Raw genomic sequence first — 18,525 nt, forward strand, 5'->3', positions numbered from 1 at the left:
TTGTCACACACAGAGCGGTCCTTGCAGTTCTGCTTCAAGTCAAACAACTATTGTGTTTTGTTAGGAGATTCACAACAGAACTTCTGTGGCTTTATATTTTCACGTACACAATTTAGCAAAATCAGACAATATTGTTTCTAATATATGCCACAATATTAACTTATTATTGAATTGTTGTAAATAAATATCACATTTGCAACTGGTCAGTGTTAAAAAAATGCTGGGAAATCACTTCAAGCCCTACAAGAGTGATTACTGATAAACTGTCTGAAAAAAGTCATGTTTTAAAGAAGAAAAAAAATCACCCACTGACTTTCAAAGCTGCTACATAGTAACGACTTTCTACTTTGAGGACCTTTAAAGAAATGTAGTGGAGTGAAAAGTACAATATTTGTCTTTCAAATGTAGTGAAGTTAAAGTTTCCAGAAAAAAAATAATACTCAAGTAAAGTACAGATACTCAAAAAGTGTACTTAAGTACAATACCTAAGTAAATGTACATAGTTACTGTCAACCTCTGACTAGAGACAGCAGGACATTTAACTAACCCTCATCACACAACCTTACATCTATCTTGTTAAGCCAGTTTTTGTGTGAGACAGTGGTGTCTAAAAAGCAGCTTACTACATTCTAGGCATTATACAGTGCTCAGTGTCTAGCAGAATGTTTACTCTGAGAGCTTTTCACCACCGCAAGGTGATGGTGTATTTCTTTTGTCTTCTCATAATATGCATTATATTTTATCTTTTCATATATTTGGGAGCATATTATGTGGACTCACAAAAAAATATTTCGCCTGCTGGTAAGTTACCTTTATTTATAATAGCTGGATTAGTTTATTTCATTTTTCGCTGGCGTTTTATATGCTTTCTATTCTTTCTTCAAAACTTATTTGTCTTATATTCTTAGTCGGTAATTGGTAGCACTTTATTTCGATAGACACTTTAGACATTCTACTAACAGTAACTTTGTAACTACATGTCAACTAGTAGTCATTAGAGTATTAGTAGACTGTCTGTTTAATATCTTCTAACACTTTATTTTGATGGATCCACAACATACAACATTCTGACTATGAAACTTTGCAACTATATGTCAACTTATTCTACTAACCCTAAACCTACCCTAACATTCTACTCTGAGAGTTAGTAGACATGTAGCTGCAAATTAATGACAATTAGTTGACATGTAGTTGATGTAGTTAAAAAGTTACTTAAAGTTTGTAGAATGTCTAAAGTGGACTATCGAAATAAAGTGTAACCCAGTAATTTTCTTATGCAATGGAGTCAGATCTATACATGTATTAACTGAATGAGACTAAATAAGGTGTAATATTTCATGAGCTTTGTCATTTTCTGAAACTCCACCCTTCATTTAACTATAAGCCCTATTTTAGTTGTCTTTGCTCTACTTTCATAGAGCCAGGGTAAAATATCCACTGTGACATTAAAGTACTAAAACTTTTACTCTCATTGAAAAAAAAATAATAAGATTACAAGGGAAGGTTATGAGTTTAGGATTTTTTGTTAGGATCTATTTGTTTGTTTGTTTCTGTCAGTCATCCCAAATCAAATGTTTTGCTGAAGTTTTTTCTGTTGCTCTTGTAGAATGCACACTTATTTGTAGCACTTATTTACACAACATATAGATAAGGATAGCTTTGCATGTACAGTATGAAAATGCTTCATGCAATATGGTAATGCCACCTTTGAATGTGTGAATTTAGAAAGCCATTCAAATGCAGAAGCATTTGCATACTTCTGCTTTTCTTTTTTTTACTTAGTTTTCTTTTTTATTTTTAATTCCTCAAGGGCCTGCAAAAACAAACATTGACAAAGATATCAAGAAGGGAGAATCACCTCTAGATGATGAACCTCCTGATGCACAAGAGATCCAGGTAAGATTGTTGACCTAACTTTTATAAAAATGTATAAAAGTTACAAGACAATTTCTCTCTCGTTGCCCTAATTTTAATGCTTTCTTCTCCCTGTGAATTTCCTAAGAAAAATATTGCTGATGACCAACAGCCAATCAAAACATATAAGGTGTGTATAACACTTGTATAACAAGTGTATTTTGATTTAAAAAGACAGAGAATTCTTAATATTTGTGTAGGTTTTTAAAGTTTTGATCTACAAAAAACATAATTCTTCAAAAAAACGTTCCTCCTAAATTATAAGATTAATATTCTATTTTTAATTTATTCAAATAATATAACAACTGAAATTCTAAAATACAACACTCTATTATGTATTTATTTATTTATTTGTCAAAATTCAGTTCATGAAATGCATTGAATCACAAAAAGAATCGTTGTTCATTTAATTGATGTATCAGCACTGACAATTTCTTGGGGGGGGGGTTGGAAAACAACTTATATGAGAAAATATACTGGACAAAATGTCTTACCTTATAAAGATGTCTTATCTTGTACTATAAACAACATCGCGGCGCGCACAGACGCAGCGTCTTCTCTCTCTCCCAACGGTGTTTTCGTGTTTTTTTTCTTGTAAGTCGCAATGTTTTTGTACATCTTCGTCACGTCTACCTGTCTTTAAGCGCGCATAAAGTCGTGAGTTTCTGCTCGATGTCGGCAGAATCACATTTTTAGAGTTAAACTCAGCGCATGCCGAAGAGCTGCAGGACCTCGGTCTGCTCCGAAAGCCTACTCCATCACCGACCCCCACTACTGCATCTCGCCCACAGCGGAGGCGCTACAAGCAGCGTGAGAGGAAGCAGAAGAGGGGTAAGCGCGGAGGTATCCGAGCGAGGCTAGCGGCCAACCCACACAAGCCAGCTATCTCCACCATCGTACTGGCGAGCGTACGCTCGTTGGACAATAAACTGGACTACATCCGACTACTTCGCTTCAGAGGACTGTAAGAGACTGTTGTGTTTTTGTGTTTACGGAAACATGGCTTAACAACAGCGTACTGGACTGCGCCATACAGCTCGACCAGCTAACATGCTATCGAGCTGACAGAGCTCTCGTCGAGGGACGTAAGATCCGCGGCGGTGGGCTTTGTGTTTACATCAATGATGCATGGTGCCGCGACACTGTTTGTGTTTATGATTACTAAGTGCCGGTCATTCTATCTACCGAGAGAATATACAGCCATACTGCTCATTGCTGTATACATTCCTCCCAGCTCGTACAACAACAACAGGAGTGAGGCACTAAATGATCTGTACCAGCACACCAGTGAGCAGCAGACAGCCCACCCAGATGCTTTTCTCATCTTGGCTGGGGATTTCAACCACACAGACTTAAAGAGGTTGTTCCCAAAAATACACCAACACATAGACTTCCCAACAAGGGGACAAAATACTCTGGACTTTGTTTACAACACACAGAGAGGAGCTTACAAGGCCCTCCCCCTCCCCCTCCCCCACCTCGGAGCCTCAGACCACATCACTGTCATGCTAATGCCTGCATACAGACCGCTCGTTAAAGTCATCAAACCAATACACAAACAGATACAAGTGTGGCCGGAAGGGTCGTCAGAGGCATTTCAAGACTGTTTTGACACCACTGACTGGAATATGTTTAAACAGGCTGCCACATACAACAACACTACAGACCTCCAAGAGTACTCAGAGACTGTCACTGCCTACATCACCAAGTGCATTGATGATGTCACAGTCACAAAGACCATCACTGTCAGGGCCAACCAGAAGCCGTGGCTGACAGGGGAGGTCTACAGACTTCTGAAGGCTCGGAACGCTGCCTTTAAAGCTGGAGCTGAGGAGGGCCTGAAGACAGCTAGGGCCAACCTTTCCCGCGGCATCAGAGAGGCCAAGAGACAGTACTCCAGGAGGATAGGCCATCGTTTCAGCGACAGCAGAGAAACTCGGAGCCTGTGGCAGGGGATACAGACCATTACGGACTACAAGCCCCCACCACAGACCTGTGACAGCACCATCCCCCTGCTGAACGAGCTGAATGCCTTCTTTGCTCGCTTTGAGGCACAAAACAGCACCACTGCACAGAAGACTCCACCTCCTGCCGGCGACCAGGTGATGACGCTGTCCACGGACAGTGTGAGGAGATCCCTCAGCAGGATCAATGCACGCAAAGCTCCGGGTCCTGACAACATTCCTGGGCATGTACTGAGAGACTGTGCAGTGGAACTCACTGATGTCTTCACAGACATTTTCAACATCTCACTAAATCAGGCCGTTGTCCCCACATGCTTCAAAGCTACCACCATCATTCCAGTCCCGAAGAAGTCATCTCCATCCTGCTTCAATGACTACCGTCCAATCGCACTTACTCCTATTCTCATGAAGTGCTTTGAACGGCTAGTCATGCACCACATCAAGTCTGTCCTCCCCCCCTCCCTGGACCCCTTCCAGTTTGCATATAGGTCCAACCGCTCGACTCAAAAAAAGAAAAAAGACTCATATGTCAGGATGCTGTTCATAGACTTCAGTTCAGCATTCAACACAATCATCCCTCAACAGCTCAATCACAAACTGGTCCAGCTGGGGCTCAACACCTCTCTGTGCAACTGGGAGGACTTCCTGTTGGACTGTTGGACTTCCTGACCGGGAGACCTCAGGCAGTACGGGTCAGCATTAACACATCCAGCACCATCACACTGAACACTGGGGCCCCCCAAGGATGTGTGCTGAGCCCCCTCCTCTTCACTCCTACACAACTCCAACCTTTTCATTAAGTTTGCGGATGACACAACTGTGGTGGGTCTCATTAGCAACAGAGATGAGTCGCCTGGCCAGGTGGTGCATTGACAACAATCTCTCTCTGAATGTGGAGAAGACTCAGCATGTCCCTCTGACCATCAACGGTGCGACTGTGGAGAGAGTGAGCAGCACCAAGTTCCTGGGTGTGCACATCACAGAGGAACTCTCCTGGACTAAAAACACTGTAGCACTGGCCAAGAAAGCACAGCAGCATCTCTACTTCCTCCGCAAACTTAGAAGAGCCAGAGCCCCGGCCCCCATCATGTGCACCTTCTACAGAGGCACCATCGAGAGCATCCTAACTAGCTGCATCACTGTGTGGTATGGAGCTTGCAACGCATCCTGCCCCAAGTCACTTCAACGCATAGTGAGAGCAGCTGAGAAGATAGTTGGTGTCTCTCTCCCCTCCCTCCAGGACATTTACAGCACCCGTCTCACCCGCAAAGCCGTCTGCATTGCAGGTGATCCCACCCACCCGACACACAGCTTCTTCAGTCTGCTGCCATCAGGGAGGAGACTGCGGAGTCGTCAGGTGAGGACCAGCAGACTGAAGGACAGCTTCATACATCAGGCTGTCAGGAAGCTGAACTCCCTCCGTCCTTGCCCCCCCTCCCCTCTTTTACCCCATGCAACACTGAACACTGATACTGCGACCCACCCCCCCCCCCAGGACCTTCCACCCTTTGTATAGTTGTATGTATAGTTGTATGTACATATGTTTAAACTGTATTTATCTGTATTTGAACGTCTATTGTCAGTGTTTAATGTTAACTGTATGCACCAAGGGTCTGAGAGTAATGCAATTTCAATTCTCGGTATGTATGCGCTGATTTAATCAGTGACGACCAGGAAAGACTGGTTGGCAACCACGAAAAGCGTGGTGACGACTGGAGAGTCAGTGACAGCTCAGAGAGACGGTAACCGGGGCAGTGCGGGCTGGCAACCCAATCTGTGTCTTCTGTGAGGGGGACCCCCATAAAAGCTACGATGAACCTAAGGAAAGAATACCCCCAGGGGTGCCCGAGAGGGGGGGAGGATGAGCACCCCAACCGGACGGATGCAACAGTATTAGACCAAGGCAATGGACAAACGAATACAAGTAAGCAGTGTACATGTGGCAAGATTTGTAAGAACGAGCTAGGCCTAAAGATCCACCAATGGAAAATGAAGTGTCTGGTGGGGACAGGACCAACACAACACACAGGTGTCCAACCCGGTGAGACGCAGGAGGAGCCAGGCCCGGAGTCACCCCACAGTGCCCGAAACCTCCAAGTGTTGCAATTGTCTCCCTCCAGCATCAAGTCTGAGAGGAGGCGGATCAAGTGGCCAGCAGAGAACATGACCTCACTGTGGAACCAGTTTGATATCGATGTTGACCAGATTCTGGAGGCCTTCATGAGGAGAGATGTTGACAGGAAATTGCAAGCCATGACAACGATTATCGTCAGCATCGCATCCAAACGGTTTGGTGAAGAAGTGAAGGAAGGAGGCTCCAAAGGATCTCACACAAAGAACCAACGTGAGGAAAGAATCCACAACATCAGGCAGGAAATGAAGACCCTGAAGCGACAATACAAGCAGGCAGGAGAGGAGGAGCGTACTGGCCTGGCACAGCTGATGTGCATCCTACGAAAGAAGATCAGGATCCTCCGCCGGGCAGAGTGGCACCGGAGGCCGTGAAAGAGCCCGGAAGCGAGCTGTATTCATTGCCAACCCCTTCAAGTTCACTAAGGAACTGTTAGGACAGAAGCGTAGCGGCCAGCTGGTCTGCTCTAAGGAGGAGATCGATCACCACCTGAAGGAAACATACAGTGACCCAGCGAGAGAACAGGAGTTGGGAGAGTGTAGCACTCTGATAGAGCCTACAGGACCAAGTGTGCAGTTCAACATGGCAGAGCTGCAGTTGAAGGAAGTTTGAGAGGTCGTCGGGAAAGCGCGAGCAAGCTCTGCTCCGGGACCAAGCAGCACTTCATACAAAGTGTACAAGAACTGTCCAAAACTCCTGGAAGATCCTGCGTGTCATCTGGAGGATGGGCAGGATTCCTGAACAGTGGAGAGTTGCTGAAGGGGTCTGGATTCCAAAGGAGGAGAACTCCAAGAAGACTGACCAGTTCTGCATCATCTCCCTGTTGTGTGTTGAGGCCAAGATCTTCTTCAGTGCTGTCTCCAAACGGCTGTGCACCTTCCTCTCAAAGAATAAGTTTATCGATACATCAGTTCAGAAGGGGGTAAATCACAGGAATGTCTGGATGCTTGGAACATACAGGTGTTCTGGATGCTTGGAACATACAGCTCATCAGAGAGGCCAGAGAGAACAAGGGTAACCTGTCAGTGCTGTGGCTCGATCTGGCAAATGCATATGGCTCAATACCACACAAGCTTGTGTAGCTCACTCTGACAAAACATCACGTCCCCACTAGGGTCAGAGACCTCATCGCTGATTATTACAACAACTTCAGGATGAGAACATCTTCAGGAGCAGTAACATCAGGCTGGCATAAAATTGAGATCGGTATCATTACGGGCTGTACCATCTCCATAATTCTGTTCTCCCTGGTCATGAATATGCTCACAAAGTCTGCTGAACCAGAGTGTAGAGGGCCCAAGACAAAGTCAGCTCAACGTCAGCCACCGATAAGAGCATTTATGGATGACCTCACAGTCACCACAGAGTCAGTTCCAGGCTGCCGGTGGATTCTAAAGGGTCTCGAAAAGCTAATGGAGTGGGCACGGATGAGTTTAAACCAGCCAAGTCGAGATCAATGGAGATCCCGGTTCAGTGTCACAGGGGTAACAATCCCGACCATCACTGAGAAGCCTGGTGTTTGACAGCACCCTGAGGGATGCAGCATCTGTCCAGTCAACCTGCACTGAGCTGGACAAATGCCTGAAGTCAGTGGACCGGTCTGGATTGCCAGGGAAGTTCAAAGCTTGACTATACCAGCATGGAATTCTTCCCAGGATCTTGTGGCCACTCCTCGTCTATGAAGTGCCAATCTCGGCGGTGGAAACCTTAGAGAGGAAGGTCAGCAGCCACCTCGGAAAATGGCTGGGGCTTCCAAAAAGTCTAAGCAGCATCGCACTCTATGGGCACCGCAACAAACTGCAACTGCCACTCGAGTCCTTGGAAGAGGAGTTCAAGGTAACGAGAGCCAGGGAAGTGTTGCAGTATAGAGACTCAAGCGATCCAAAGGTGGTAAAGGCTGGAATTGAAGTTAGGACTGGTCAGAAGTGGAAGGCTGAGGGGGCTGTTCGACAAGCAGAGGCAAGATTAGATCACAACAGGCTGGTGGGAGGGGTAGCAAGAGGCAGGACTGGGCTGGGTTCCTTTTCAACTCCCCACATTGACACCATCAAAGGGAAGGAAAGGCATCGCCTAGTCCAGGAGGAGATGAGCGCAGTGGTCGAGGAGGAGAGAATCTGCAGGACAGTGGGAATGAGGCAACAGGGCACCTGGATACGTTGGGAGAACGCGATCGAGAGGAAGGTGACATGGGCGGAGCTGTGAAAGGCAGAGCCGCAGCGGATCAAGTTTCTTATCCAGGCGGTATATGATGTGCTTCCTAGCCCATCAAACCTTCACATATGGGGCAGAGTGGAGTCACCGGCATGTCCACTGTGCTCCAGGCGTGGAACACTAGAGCACATTCTGAGTTGCTGCCCAAAGGCACTGGGAGAGGGGAGGTACAGGTGGAGACATGACCAGGTGCTGAAGGCCATCGCTGAAGCCATTGCTGCAGGACTCGAGTGGGCCAAGCACTCCCGCCCCTCCAAGCAAGCAATCACCTTCATCAGAGCTGGAGAGCAGCCAAGATCAGCTGTAAAAACATCTGCAGGCATCCTGGCTACTGCGAGGGACTGGCAGCTGTTGGTGGACCTGGAGCAGCAACTCAAGTTCCCCAACCACATTGGGACCACTACCTTAAGGCCAGACGTTGTTCTCTTGTCTGAGTCCACCAAACAAGTGGTTCTATTGGAGCTAACAGTCCCTTGGGAAGATCGCATGGAAGAGGCTTTTGAAAGGAAGCTCGCCAAGTACAAGGGACTGGTCAGCGAGTGTCAACAAGCCAGATGGAGAGCAAGATGTCTCCCAATCGAGGTCGGAAACAGGGGCTTTGTGGCCCGATCTCTGTGCAGAGCCTTCAGTCTGTTAGGCATCGATGGAGTGAGGAGGAGAAGATCAATCTGTTATATCACCGAAGCAGCAGAGAAAGTCTCAAGATGGCTATGTCTCAAGAGAGGAGATCCATGGGGGCAAAGTAGCTAGATTTGCCAACTGGACACAAGCTGGGGTCTTATCAGCCTCAGCTGGGTCGCCTGGATGAGGGTGTATGATGTTGAAAGACCCGAAACACCCAATGATTCCAGTAACATCACTGAAGATGTGTCCAGTAGCATCAGTAGATGTATTTGTACTGCTGTACATGTGGAAGAATTGACAATAAAGCAGACTTGACTTGACTTGACTGACTTTACTAGAGAACCACTGAACTATATAGGCAAGGGTTTGTGGAGCCTAAAACTGTTCTCCTGAAGCATTAGACTTCTAAAATTAAAAGCAATAGCTACAAATACAAATACTGGCCAGTTGCAATCATTTTATTCTATCATGGCTTACTGAAGATAACCTGAGCATTTCTATTTCCTCCTCAGGGTCGAGTGAACGTGCACATTTTTGATGACTGTTGCGGTGGATCCCTTGATCAACTTAGGAATAACCTGCTCTATCCACTATTTCCCAATGTTAGTTCTATACATATTTATTTGTATACTGTTATCAAGTGATAGTCTCAGTGTCTAATATAATATCATGGGTTTATTTAAAGGTGCGTACTACAGTAAGCAGACTTGCTGTGGCGCCTCAGTGGAGCAATTATGGTCTGAGAATCTTTGGCTACCTCCATCCTGCAGAAACTGGTGGGTCCAGCATGAAAATAAAAGTGTTTTGTTATATGTTGAATGCAATGAAACATTTTTAGAGGCACTTAACAAATGCACTGATATCGTTCTGCTTATAGAAGAATATATTTTTGCTGTTTCCTCTGATGATAACTCTGAGTTCTGGCTCAGTTTAAACGAAAGTCCGGAAAACCTTCAACGTCTCGTCTATGTTGGTGAGGTATGTCTGGTCTGAACGTGGATGTGTTTGTTAGGGATTCAAGTAGGTGAGATTTACAATGGGAGAGAGCATATCACACATAAATACGAGTTTAAATGATGCAATTTATGTCAATTAACTCAAAAAAAAGAAGATTCTGTATTTATTTACTCACCCTGATGTCATTCCAAACCCTATTTTTTTATCTGTGGAACAGAAAAAAAGAATTGTTGAAGCTCTTTTCCATACAGTGACAATTTGTAATGGCCACATGCTGTCAAGCACTAAAGAGGACAAAATAGCATGACAAGATCACCATAAATCACCATATTTCAGGGGCTGTTACGTTTCCTCCAGGAAGGCAGACAAGAACTGGGCAGGCAGGAATATCCTAAAACAATAGGCTTTAATTGACAAAGAACTTACTAAGATGTAACACAAACAATAACTGACAAAGACAGAACTGAACGGAGACTTTAAGTAGGCAGTGACTTCAGCAAAACACAGGTGAAGGGGTTTAACTAATAATGACTAAACGAGTAGAACAGCTAATGTGCTAAATCAAACAGGAACAAAACCAAATAAGGAAAAACAGAAAAAGGCCGACGAAATGGAAAAAGACAAAGCTAAAGTCCATAATCCGGGAGAGCGTGTGGGAGGGGTCGATATGCGGCTGGTGGAAGGGCAGGCTAAGGACCAAGGAGGCACTGACTGGGGGAGGAGCCACTTTGGATGCGGACGGCACCAGGGCGGAGCAGACAGCTGGAGGGGCTAAGACGGAGACTGGAGAGAGCTGGAGCAGGAGGAGCCAGACAGAACCCAGGCCACAGTCCTTATGGCGGCCCCCGGAGCCATGGTGGAGAACAGGCTGACGACTCCAGGGAGCCGATCGACGGTGGCGGAGCAGGTGGAGGTGGAGCCCAAGGCGGTGACTGAGAGCCGAAGAGCCAGGGTGAGGCCGAAGATCCGGAGGTCCAAGGCAGAGCAGGTGGCTTCGGCGACCAAGGCGCAGGCGGATATCCGGAAGGCCGCGGTGGAGCCAGAGCGACAGAGGACTGAGGTGGAGCAGTAGGGAAGGAGGAGCCCAAAGGAGCCGGAGGGACGAAGGGACGAGGCGCAGCCAAAGGAGTGTAGTCCTGAGGTGAAGGTAGGGGGATGACTGACCAAGGCAGAGCCGGAAGGACGACGGAGCCTGGTGGAGTTGGTGGAGACGAGGGAGCTGGAAGCCATGGTGGAGCCGCTGGGTCACAGGACTGAGGCGGAGTCTGGGCCTCGGTGGCTGAAGGCGGAGTCGAGGGATCCTCCAGACTCGACACCCATGACGCTGGAGATGGGCAGACCGACAGCGAACCCACACCGCAGATGGTGGGCTGAGGGTGAGCAGTGGGGCTGACCGAATCCAGTTGAATGGGGAATGATGACAAGGAGAAACCGATAAGAGGAGGTGGGAGAGGGAGGTTGGGTGGGTTTTCTTGCCACAATGATATTACCGTTGATGGACATACTTGTAATTCCATATTCCAGTCTATTAAGTTCTCCAGATCCAGTTCTGACTCACCCTCAGCGGTGGCGGAATGGGCGGGGCTTTCCTTAGCCCCGCAATCTCCACAGTAATATCCACCACTGTCGGCTCACGCACCTGGTCAGACACATGAGCCACACGCTCCGGGGCGATCGTCAGCTCTGTCGCTCCTGAATGCGATGGCTCGACGACCGCGGCAGGCTCTGGCTCTCTGTCCACGGTGGGCTCTGGCAGCTCCGTGTCATGAGGTGGTGGTTGTAGAACGGGCTCTGGGTTGTCGGCACTCACATGTGACGACCTTGGGCTGGAATCTGCTTAGTCCAGGGTGGATGCTGATACGGCGATCCACAGCGCGCAGTTGATGTAATTCCTGAGTGGCCAGCACGGATCAGCTCTGGGCATGAGGAAGCGGATCTCATCATCCAGCCCGCACCAAAATCCCTCCATTAGGGTGAGGTCATCACATGTGGCGAGATGGCAATGATCCACAAACTCCAACACATACTCCTCCAAGTCATGTCCGTCTTGGAAAATGAAAATATTTGCCCCTGAAGCGTTGTCGCTCAGGGCTACGTTGATCGAAGCTAGTCTAAGCTTCATTTCAGTTTCGGTCGGTTATTCTGTTACGTTTCCTCCAGGAAGGCAGAAAAGAACTGGGCAGGCAGGAATATCCAAAAACAATAGGCTTTAATTGACAAATAACTTACTAAGATGTAACACAAACAATAACCAACAAAGACAGAACTGAACGGAGACTTTAGGTAGGCAGTGACTTCGGCAAAACACAGGTGAAGGGGTTTAACTAATAATGACTAAACGAGCAGAACAACTAATGAGCTAAATCAAACAGGAGCAAAACCAAATAAGGCAAAACAGAAAAAGGCAGACGAAATGGAAAAAGACAAAACTAAAGTCCATAATCCTAACAGGGGCCAGATTCACACAACATTCTTCTTCTTCAAAATAAAAATTAATCATGTGTCTTGTAATTTGCATTTAAAGAATTAATGTGATAATTAAAAATACTGTGTATATTTTATTAAAGGAATTGGGTTTCAGTGTTGTATAGAAAATACAGAGAAAATTTCACAAATAAAACCAAGAGACATGTTTTCCTCATTTAGTAAGGAAACTTAAGAAATTTCGAGACTTGAACTGATTAAACGGAAAAAAAGAAATTAAGAAGGCTACCTATTTATTTAAAGAGAATTAGCTCAATTATGCAGTTTTATTTTTAGAGTTGTACTGTAGGTCAGTTGGTTAGTTGCCAACATGCTTTGCATATTGCTGGATATGTACATATTCAAATTAAGTGCTGTTTTATGTGTTTTTGAGTGAAGGGAAACATCTGTTTATTTCATGTTTATTGTTCAGTTATATTTGACATTTGAAAGAGATTCTGTTACATTGTAGTTTCTGTCGTTGCCATTGTGCAAAAGAGTAGAGCTTATGGTTAGGTTATAACAGCATGTAACACTGTGGCATGATGCTTTGTTCAATGAGCAGTAGCTTTGCTAATACTAGTGCAGTACTTTCCAGAATTTTTTAAGTACTGTATATTCCTGTTTGAGCTGTCTAGCTGTATATTTTTTAAATTGTACAAAATAACTCATTATCAAATACAAACAGACTTTACTCTAAATCACAGACATTTGAGAATCAATTAAAAATAAATGAGCACATTTCAATAATAATATTAAATTCATTGTGTCATAGAATTGTCACGATTCTGCTGTTTTAGTTGTGGTTTTTCATGTCTTCGGTTAACCTAGTTTCCTGATTAGTTAATTAGCCCCTCACCTGTTTCTGTTTTATTTTGATTACGTGTTGCATTTAAGCCTGTGTTCATCCTGACCAGTTTGTCTGCTATCGTTTGATTTATGTTTGGATATACGTTCTATCCTGTGGATTATTAAAAGAACCCTTTTGAACTTTATTCCTGTCATGCGTTTTGCTCCGTATACCAAACCGTAACAAGAATAAATTGGGAGATTTTACATGATTTATTCAGGTAGATTCCATTAAAGAAATTAAGTCCTTAAAACTCTTATCGTGTATGTATAATATTGCTACCATATTTTTTTTTTTTAAGTAGATAGCACAACACAGTTTTTACAGTGTCTTCTTATGCTTGCCTACACTCTAAAAACTGCAGGTTAAAAAACAACCCAATTTGGGTTATTTTGGCAACCCAGCGCTGGGTTATTTTAACCCAACAAGTTGGGTTATTATGTTTAACCCAGCTTGCTGGGTTGCTTTTTTATGGTTTAAAATTACTACATTGCTAGGCTAAAATTATCCCAAATCGAGCTAGGCATTAAACCTACAAATCTTGTTCATTTTAAAATCACACAAAGAATGACTTTCAAAAGGTACATATTTATTAAAAATAAGAGAAAACAGTCAAAAAGTAACATGCATGTAAGAAGAAATGCAGAAAATGGCATTAACAGCTACAGAGTTTATAAATGAAGCATTGAACAATTGATGAATATAACTTCTGATCAAATTTGATATAATTTTTACTTTTTTGGTAAATTTGATATATTGTATAAAAATATACAAAAACACTATTATACAATAATTGTACAATTAGTTAATAGTTAAGTTATTTACAAACTATTCTGGCATGACAGTACACAAATAAACCACAATATTAACACTGATATTATAACATTCAACAGATGCATGTGTGTGAAAGAATGTGAGCATGTGTATGAAAGACAGAGTGTAAACTCCACTCCACTACTAAACAACACATTTAACACTTTGTTTTTACAAATTATACACTTACAGTTTGTTTCATAGTCCATGAATACAGATCATGCATCACTGTCAATTTTCATGATCTCTTTAGCATAATTGATGTAGTCATGAAGAAGCCCCATCAGCACAGCATGTGACATCTTATTCAACATCCAGGGCAGCGTCCTCCTTTAAAACCTAAAAGTCTTATAGGTTTGGAATGACATGATGGCAAGTAAATAATTTTTTGTGTGAACTATTCCTTTAAGAAAGGAAGACCAAGAATGATGACTCTCCAAATCAGACAACTCCAAAGTTGGTTTGAGTTCTGCAATGAAAAACACAGACATCAATGGTTTACATAAAATATGAACGTGTAACCACACTGTTGTTGCATCAAAATATGAAGTAAACAGGCAAGAGACAACAGAAACATTTATTTTCTAAAAATAACTTAACACCAATCTCAAAAGAATTATGCTCTCCTATGTCTATGGCTTTCAACACCTACAAAAAAACAAAACAAACATTATTTTACTCTTAGTAAAAAAAAAAAAAAAAAAATAGTCTTTCCCTCTCTTCTGAAGAAGCTGAGAAAATCGCATCCTCCCCACTCTGCACATTTCATATGTACTGTATATCTTATCACGTCCGATGGTTGTTTGTTCTCCTCATTAAGTGCCCTGCGAAGTGGACCAGATTTTCCGCCATGATTCCAGTTCAAAGCGAGCATATATGTTCCATACAAAGGGCATTAAAGTGTATGAAACGTGAATTTAAATTGTATTTATTTACAGAGGTATATTATGTCACACTTTACTCTGTGTATTTGCAGAGGTATGCTAATACACACGTTGACAGGCAGGTAGGAAAGACAATTTTTCAAGTAACTAGGACCGAGCATTTTGATTGGACGAACATTTCTTGATCCTATACCTTCTACACAATATATTTACAGATAAATACATTTAGACCACTTAACTTAATGATTGCTGTCTTTCAACCAGAATAAAATAACAAAAAAAATTTCTGAAGACAATCACCTTTTGCACCTTTAAAGTGGAAGTGAAGCAGCCAGTCAAGTTTGCATTATTTAGTAAAGTGATTTTCACTTTAATTAAAAATATATAACAAACACAATTAATGAAACCATTTTAAAGAAAAAAGGATGTTTTGTTATAGCTTTTAGAGCAAGGGAACCGCCATCTTGCAGTACCACCGCGTGTGACGTCACGGGGTTGGTTCACTCCGTTGGTGTCACAGAATGGCCTGTCTCCAGCATCATCACAATCACTTTCACCTGCACCTGCTTACTAATCACCCGCACCTGCACCTCATCACCACCATCATCAGTCCAACCACATAAAAGCACTCACCTCCATTCACCCAGTGTCCGATCTCGTTCCAGCAACGTGGACTCTTCCCTGACAATCGCCAGACGTTGAGTATTACCTCTGCAAGCCTTACCCGTTGAAATTTACCACCTGTTCTCTTCCTCGTTGTCTTCCCCGTCTCCAGACCGTCCTGTGTGTCCTTGGATAACCCCGCTCTCCTGTGTTCCACATCAACGCCTCGGCCAGCACCTGAAGACACGATAAGACACTTTTGAAGCACGAATCTTCACCTGCAAGACATCTCAAGTTCATGACTCACCTCACCATTCACACTCCCCACTCATCCTGTAAAAATAAACATCACCTCTGTTACACCAACCTTCGTGTTGGGCATTTTATGTTACAGTTGGCCAGTAAAGTAAATGGTATTTTAACACATCAATATTTTGGTTTTGACCATAATTTGGATGAATAGTCAACATAAATATCTATATCACATTATCTATGCCTATTTCACAAAGTTTTGATCATTAAGTTATCCAAACATCTTTTTCATAGGGCGAGGCGAAACGTGATGTAAACAAACAATGCTTCACACAGTATCGTTCATGTGGCACCTTGTTATGTCAGACCTTTCAGACATTTGCATTACACTGGCTCGATCACCAGTATTTGTATGTAAAACCTGCAAATGTACCTGCTGTTAGGAGCAGTGTTGGGGAAAGTTACTTTTAAAAGTAATGCATTACAATATTGCGTTACTCCCTAAAGTCAAGTCAAGTCAAGTCTGCTTTGTCAATTCTTCCACATGTACGGTACATACATACAGAGAATTGAAATTGCGTTACTCTCAGACCCTTGGTGCATACAGTTAACATTTAAGACACTGACAGTAGACGTTCAAATACAGATAAATACAGTTTAAACATATGTACATACAACTATACAGATATACAAATGAGGACGCTTGTAGAAAAATAAAGAAAGAGATAGATGAAGGCATAAGGCGCATGGCAGATAGAGTGCAAACCAGTTAAATAAAACAAAACTGTGCAGATATATGTGTATATGTATAGAGCGTGTATATATATATATATATATATATATATATATATATATATAGTGCAAGAGGAGCTTAACAGTCTGAGGACATTGTAGAAAAATAAAAAAGGAGATAAATAAGGCACATGGCAGAATAGATAGAGTGCAAACCAGTTAAATAAAACAAAACTGTGCAGATATATGTGTAGTGCAAGAAGAGCTTATGAGTCTGTTAAAAGTGACAAAAGAACAGTCTTTTTTATCAGACTAGTTACAAAAAAGTAACTATTTACGTTACTTAGTTACTTTTTATGGAATGTATTGCGTTACTTTTCGCATTACGTTTTAAATATGAGCAGGGCTTGATTGTTTGTTTTTAATATAAAAAGTTCTATTTATAGCAAATGTAAAAGCCCTTTCACACCAAAAAGTGTAATGAATAAACCTTAGGCTGAAGGAAAAGTAAATTAACGTCTGTACAGTAGAATGCAGGAAAAGAAGGTTCAACACTCTTTAACACTAAAAAAACAATGAAGCACAATTGTTAGTTTATCTAAAGTATTTTTTGCTTTAGATATTTATGAACTAAGATGGCGCCGGTGAGATCGGCTGCTGTCACGACTGCTCCGACCAAACTTTGTCTTCTTTTGTTATTTTTTCGTATTGTTAACTATAAACACCGGTTTCTTTTTGTAAGATGGCCATTCTTACATACGACAGGGCCACTCTTATTTCTATTGGTGCACAATGCACTAACCTTTCGCCGATATTGAACCCGGACCCATCCTGGCCAAGCGAGATCCTGAGGAGGAACAAAGGACGCGACCCGTACCGGCGTCCTCGAGGGAAACGAGCCGGCGTCAGGAACAGGCTGAGGGCACGCGCACACCGCGCTCCCTTACCAAGTGTCCTGCTCGCCAATGTCCAGTCGCTGGATAACAAACTCGATGACCTCAGGGCAAGAGTCAGGTTCCAGAGGGACATTCGGGACTGCAACCTTCTCTGCTTCACCGAGACATGGCTGAACCCAGCGGTACCAGACCACGCCATCCAGCCGGCCGAGTTCTTCTCGGTTTACCGCATGGACAGAACGCTGGACTCGGGGAAGACTAGGGGAGGTGGAGTATGTCTGATGGTGAACAAACACTGGTGCGACAGCGCGAGCATTGTAGCCCTCTCACGCTCCTGCACACCGAATCTTGAACTTCTGACCATCAAATGTCGCCCTTTTTATCTCCCTCGGGAATTTAGCTCGGTCATCGTCAGTGCCGTTTATATTCCACCTCAAGCGGACACGGACACTGCGATATGGGATTTACATGAAACACTACACCTTCACCAGACACAGCACCGGGACGCCGCATTCATTGTTTTGGGAGATTTCAACAGTGCCAACCTCAAGCGTGCACTGCCGAACTTCCATCAGCACATCAGCTGCCCCACCAGGGGCGAAAGGACATTAGATTACTGTTACACCCCATACAAGAACGGCTACAAGGCACAGTCACAACCACCGTTTGGGAAATCGGACCACGCCACCATCTTCCTCATGCCTGTTTACAAACAGAGGCTGAAACAGGAAGCCCCGGTGCAGAGGGAGGTCCAACGCTGGACGGACCAATCGGTGGCCGCTCTGCAGGACGCGCTAGATGACGCAGACTGGGACATGTTCCGGCGCAGCTCTGATGACGTAAGCTTGTTTACGGAAGCGGTTGTGGGATTTATAGAGAAACTAATGGATGATACGGTGCAGAAAACCATCATCAGGACGTTTCCCAACCAGAAGCCGTGGGTGAATAAAACCATCCGCGACGCCCTGAGATCCCGCTCCGCTGCCTACAACACAGGGCTCATCACCGGGAACATGGATGATTACAAGGCTGCATCTTACAGCGTGCGCAGATCGGTGAAGGCGGCGAAGCAGCGCTACGGGAGGAAACTAGAGTCGCAATTCCAACATGGCGGTTCTAGGAGTCTGTGGCAGGGACTTAGAACCATCACGGACTATAAAACACCACCCTCCAGATCGGGGAATGCGGACGCTTCTCTGGCTGACGAGCTGAACACGTTTTATGCTCGCTT

The 18,525-nt window shown here is 44.0% G+C and overlaps 1 protein-coding gene across 1 annotated transcript in view; it reads left to right on the top strand.

Moving 5' to 3' along the window:
• The first annotated feature begins 569 nt into the window (after positions 1–569).
• b4galnt3a (beta-1,4-N-acetyl-galactosaminyl transferase 3a) overlaps positions 570–18,525 on the top strand; it is a 32,735-nt gene continuing 14,779 nt past the window's right edge. The window contains exons 1-6 of the mRNA XM_079399265.1: positions 570–801; positions 1,811–1,896; positions 2,003–2,044; positions 9,357–9,446; positions 9,530–9,620; positions 9,722–9,822. Of these exons, the coding sequence (XP_079255391.1) occupies positions 663–801; positions 1,811–1,896; positions 2,003–2,044; positions 9,357–9,446; positions 9,530–9,620; positions 9,722–9,822 (549 nt within the window). The 5' untranslated portion in view covers positions 570–662. The remainder of the gene's footprint in view (positions 802–1,810; positions 1,897–2,002; positions 2,045–9,356; positions 9,447–9,529; positions 9,621–9,721; positions 9,823–18,525) is intronic.

This window comes from Barbus barbus (genome assembly GCF_936440315.1).
Source record: "Barbus barbus genome assembly, chromosome: 39".
Taxonomy (NCBI): Eukaryota; Metazoa; Chordata; class Actinopteri; order Cypriniformes; family Cyprinidae; genus Barbus; species Barbus barbus.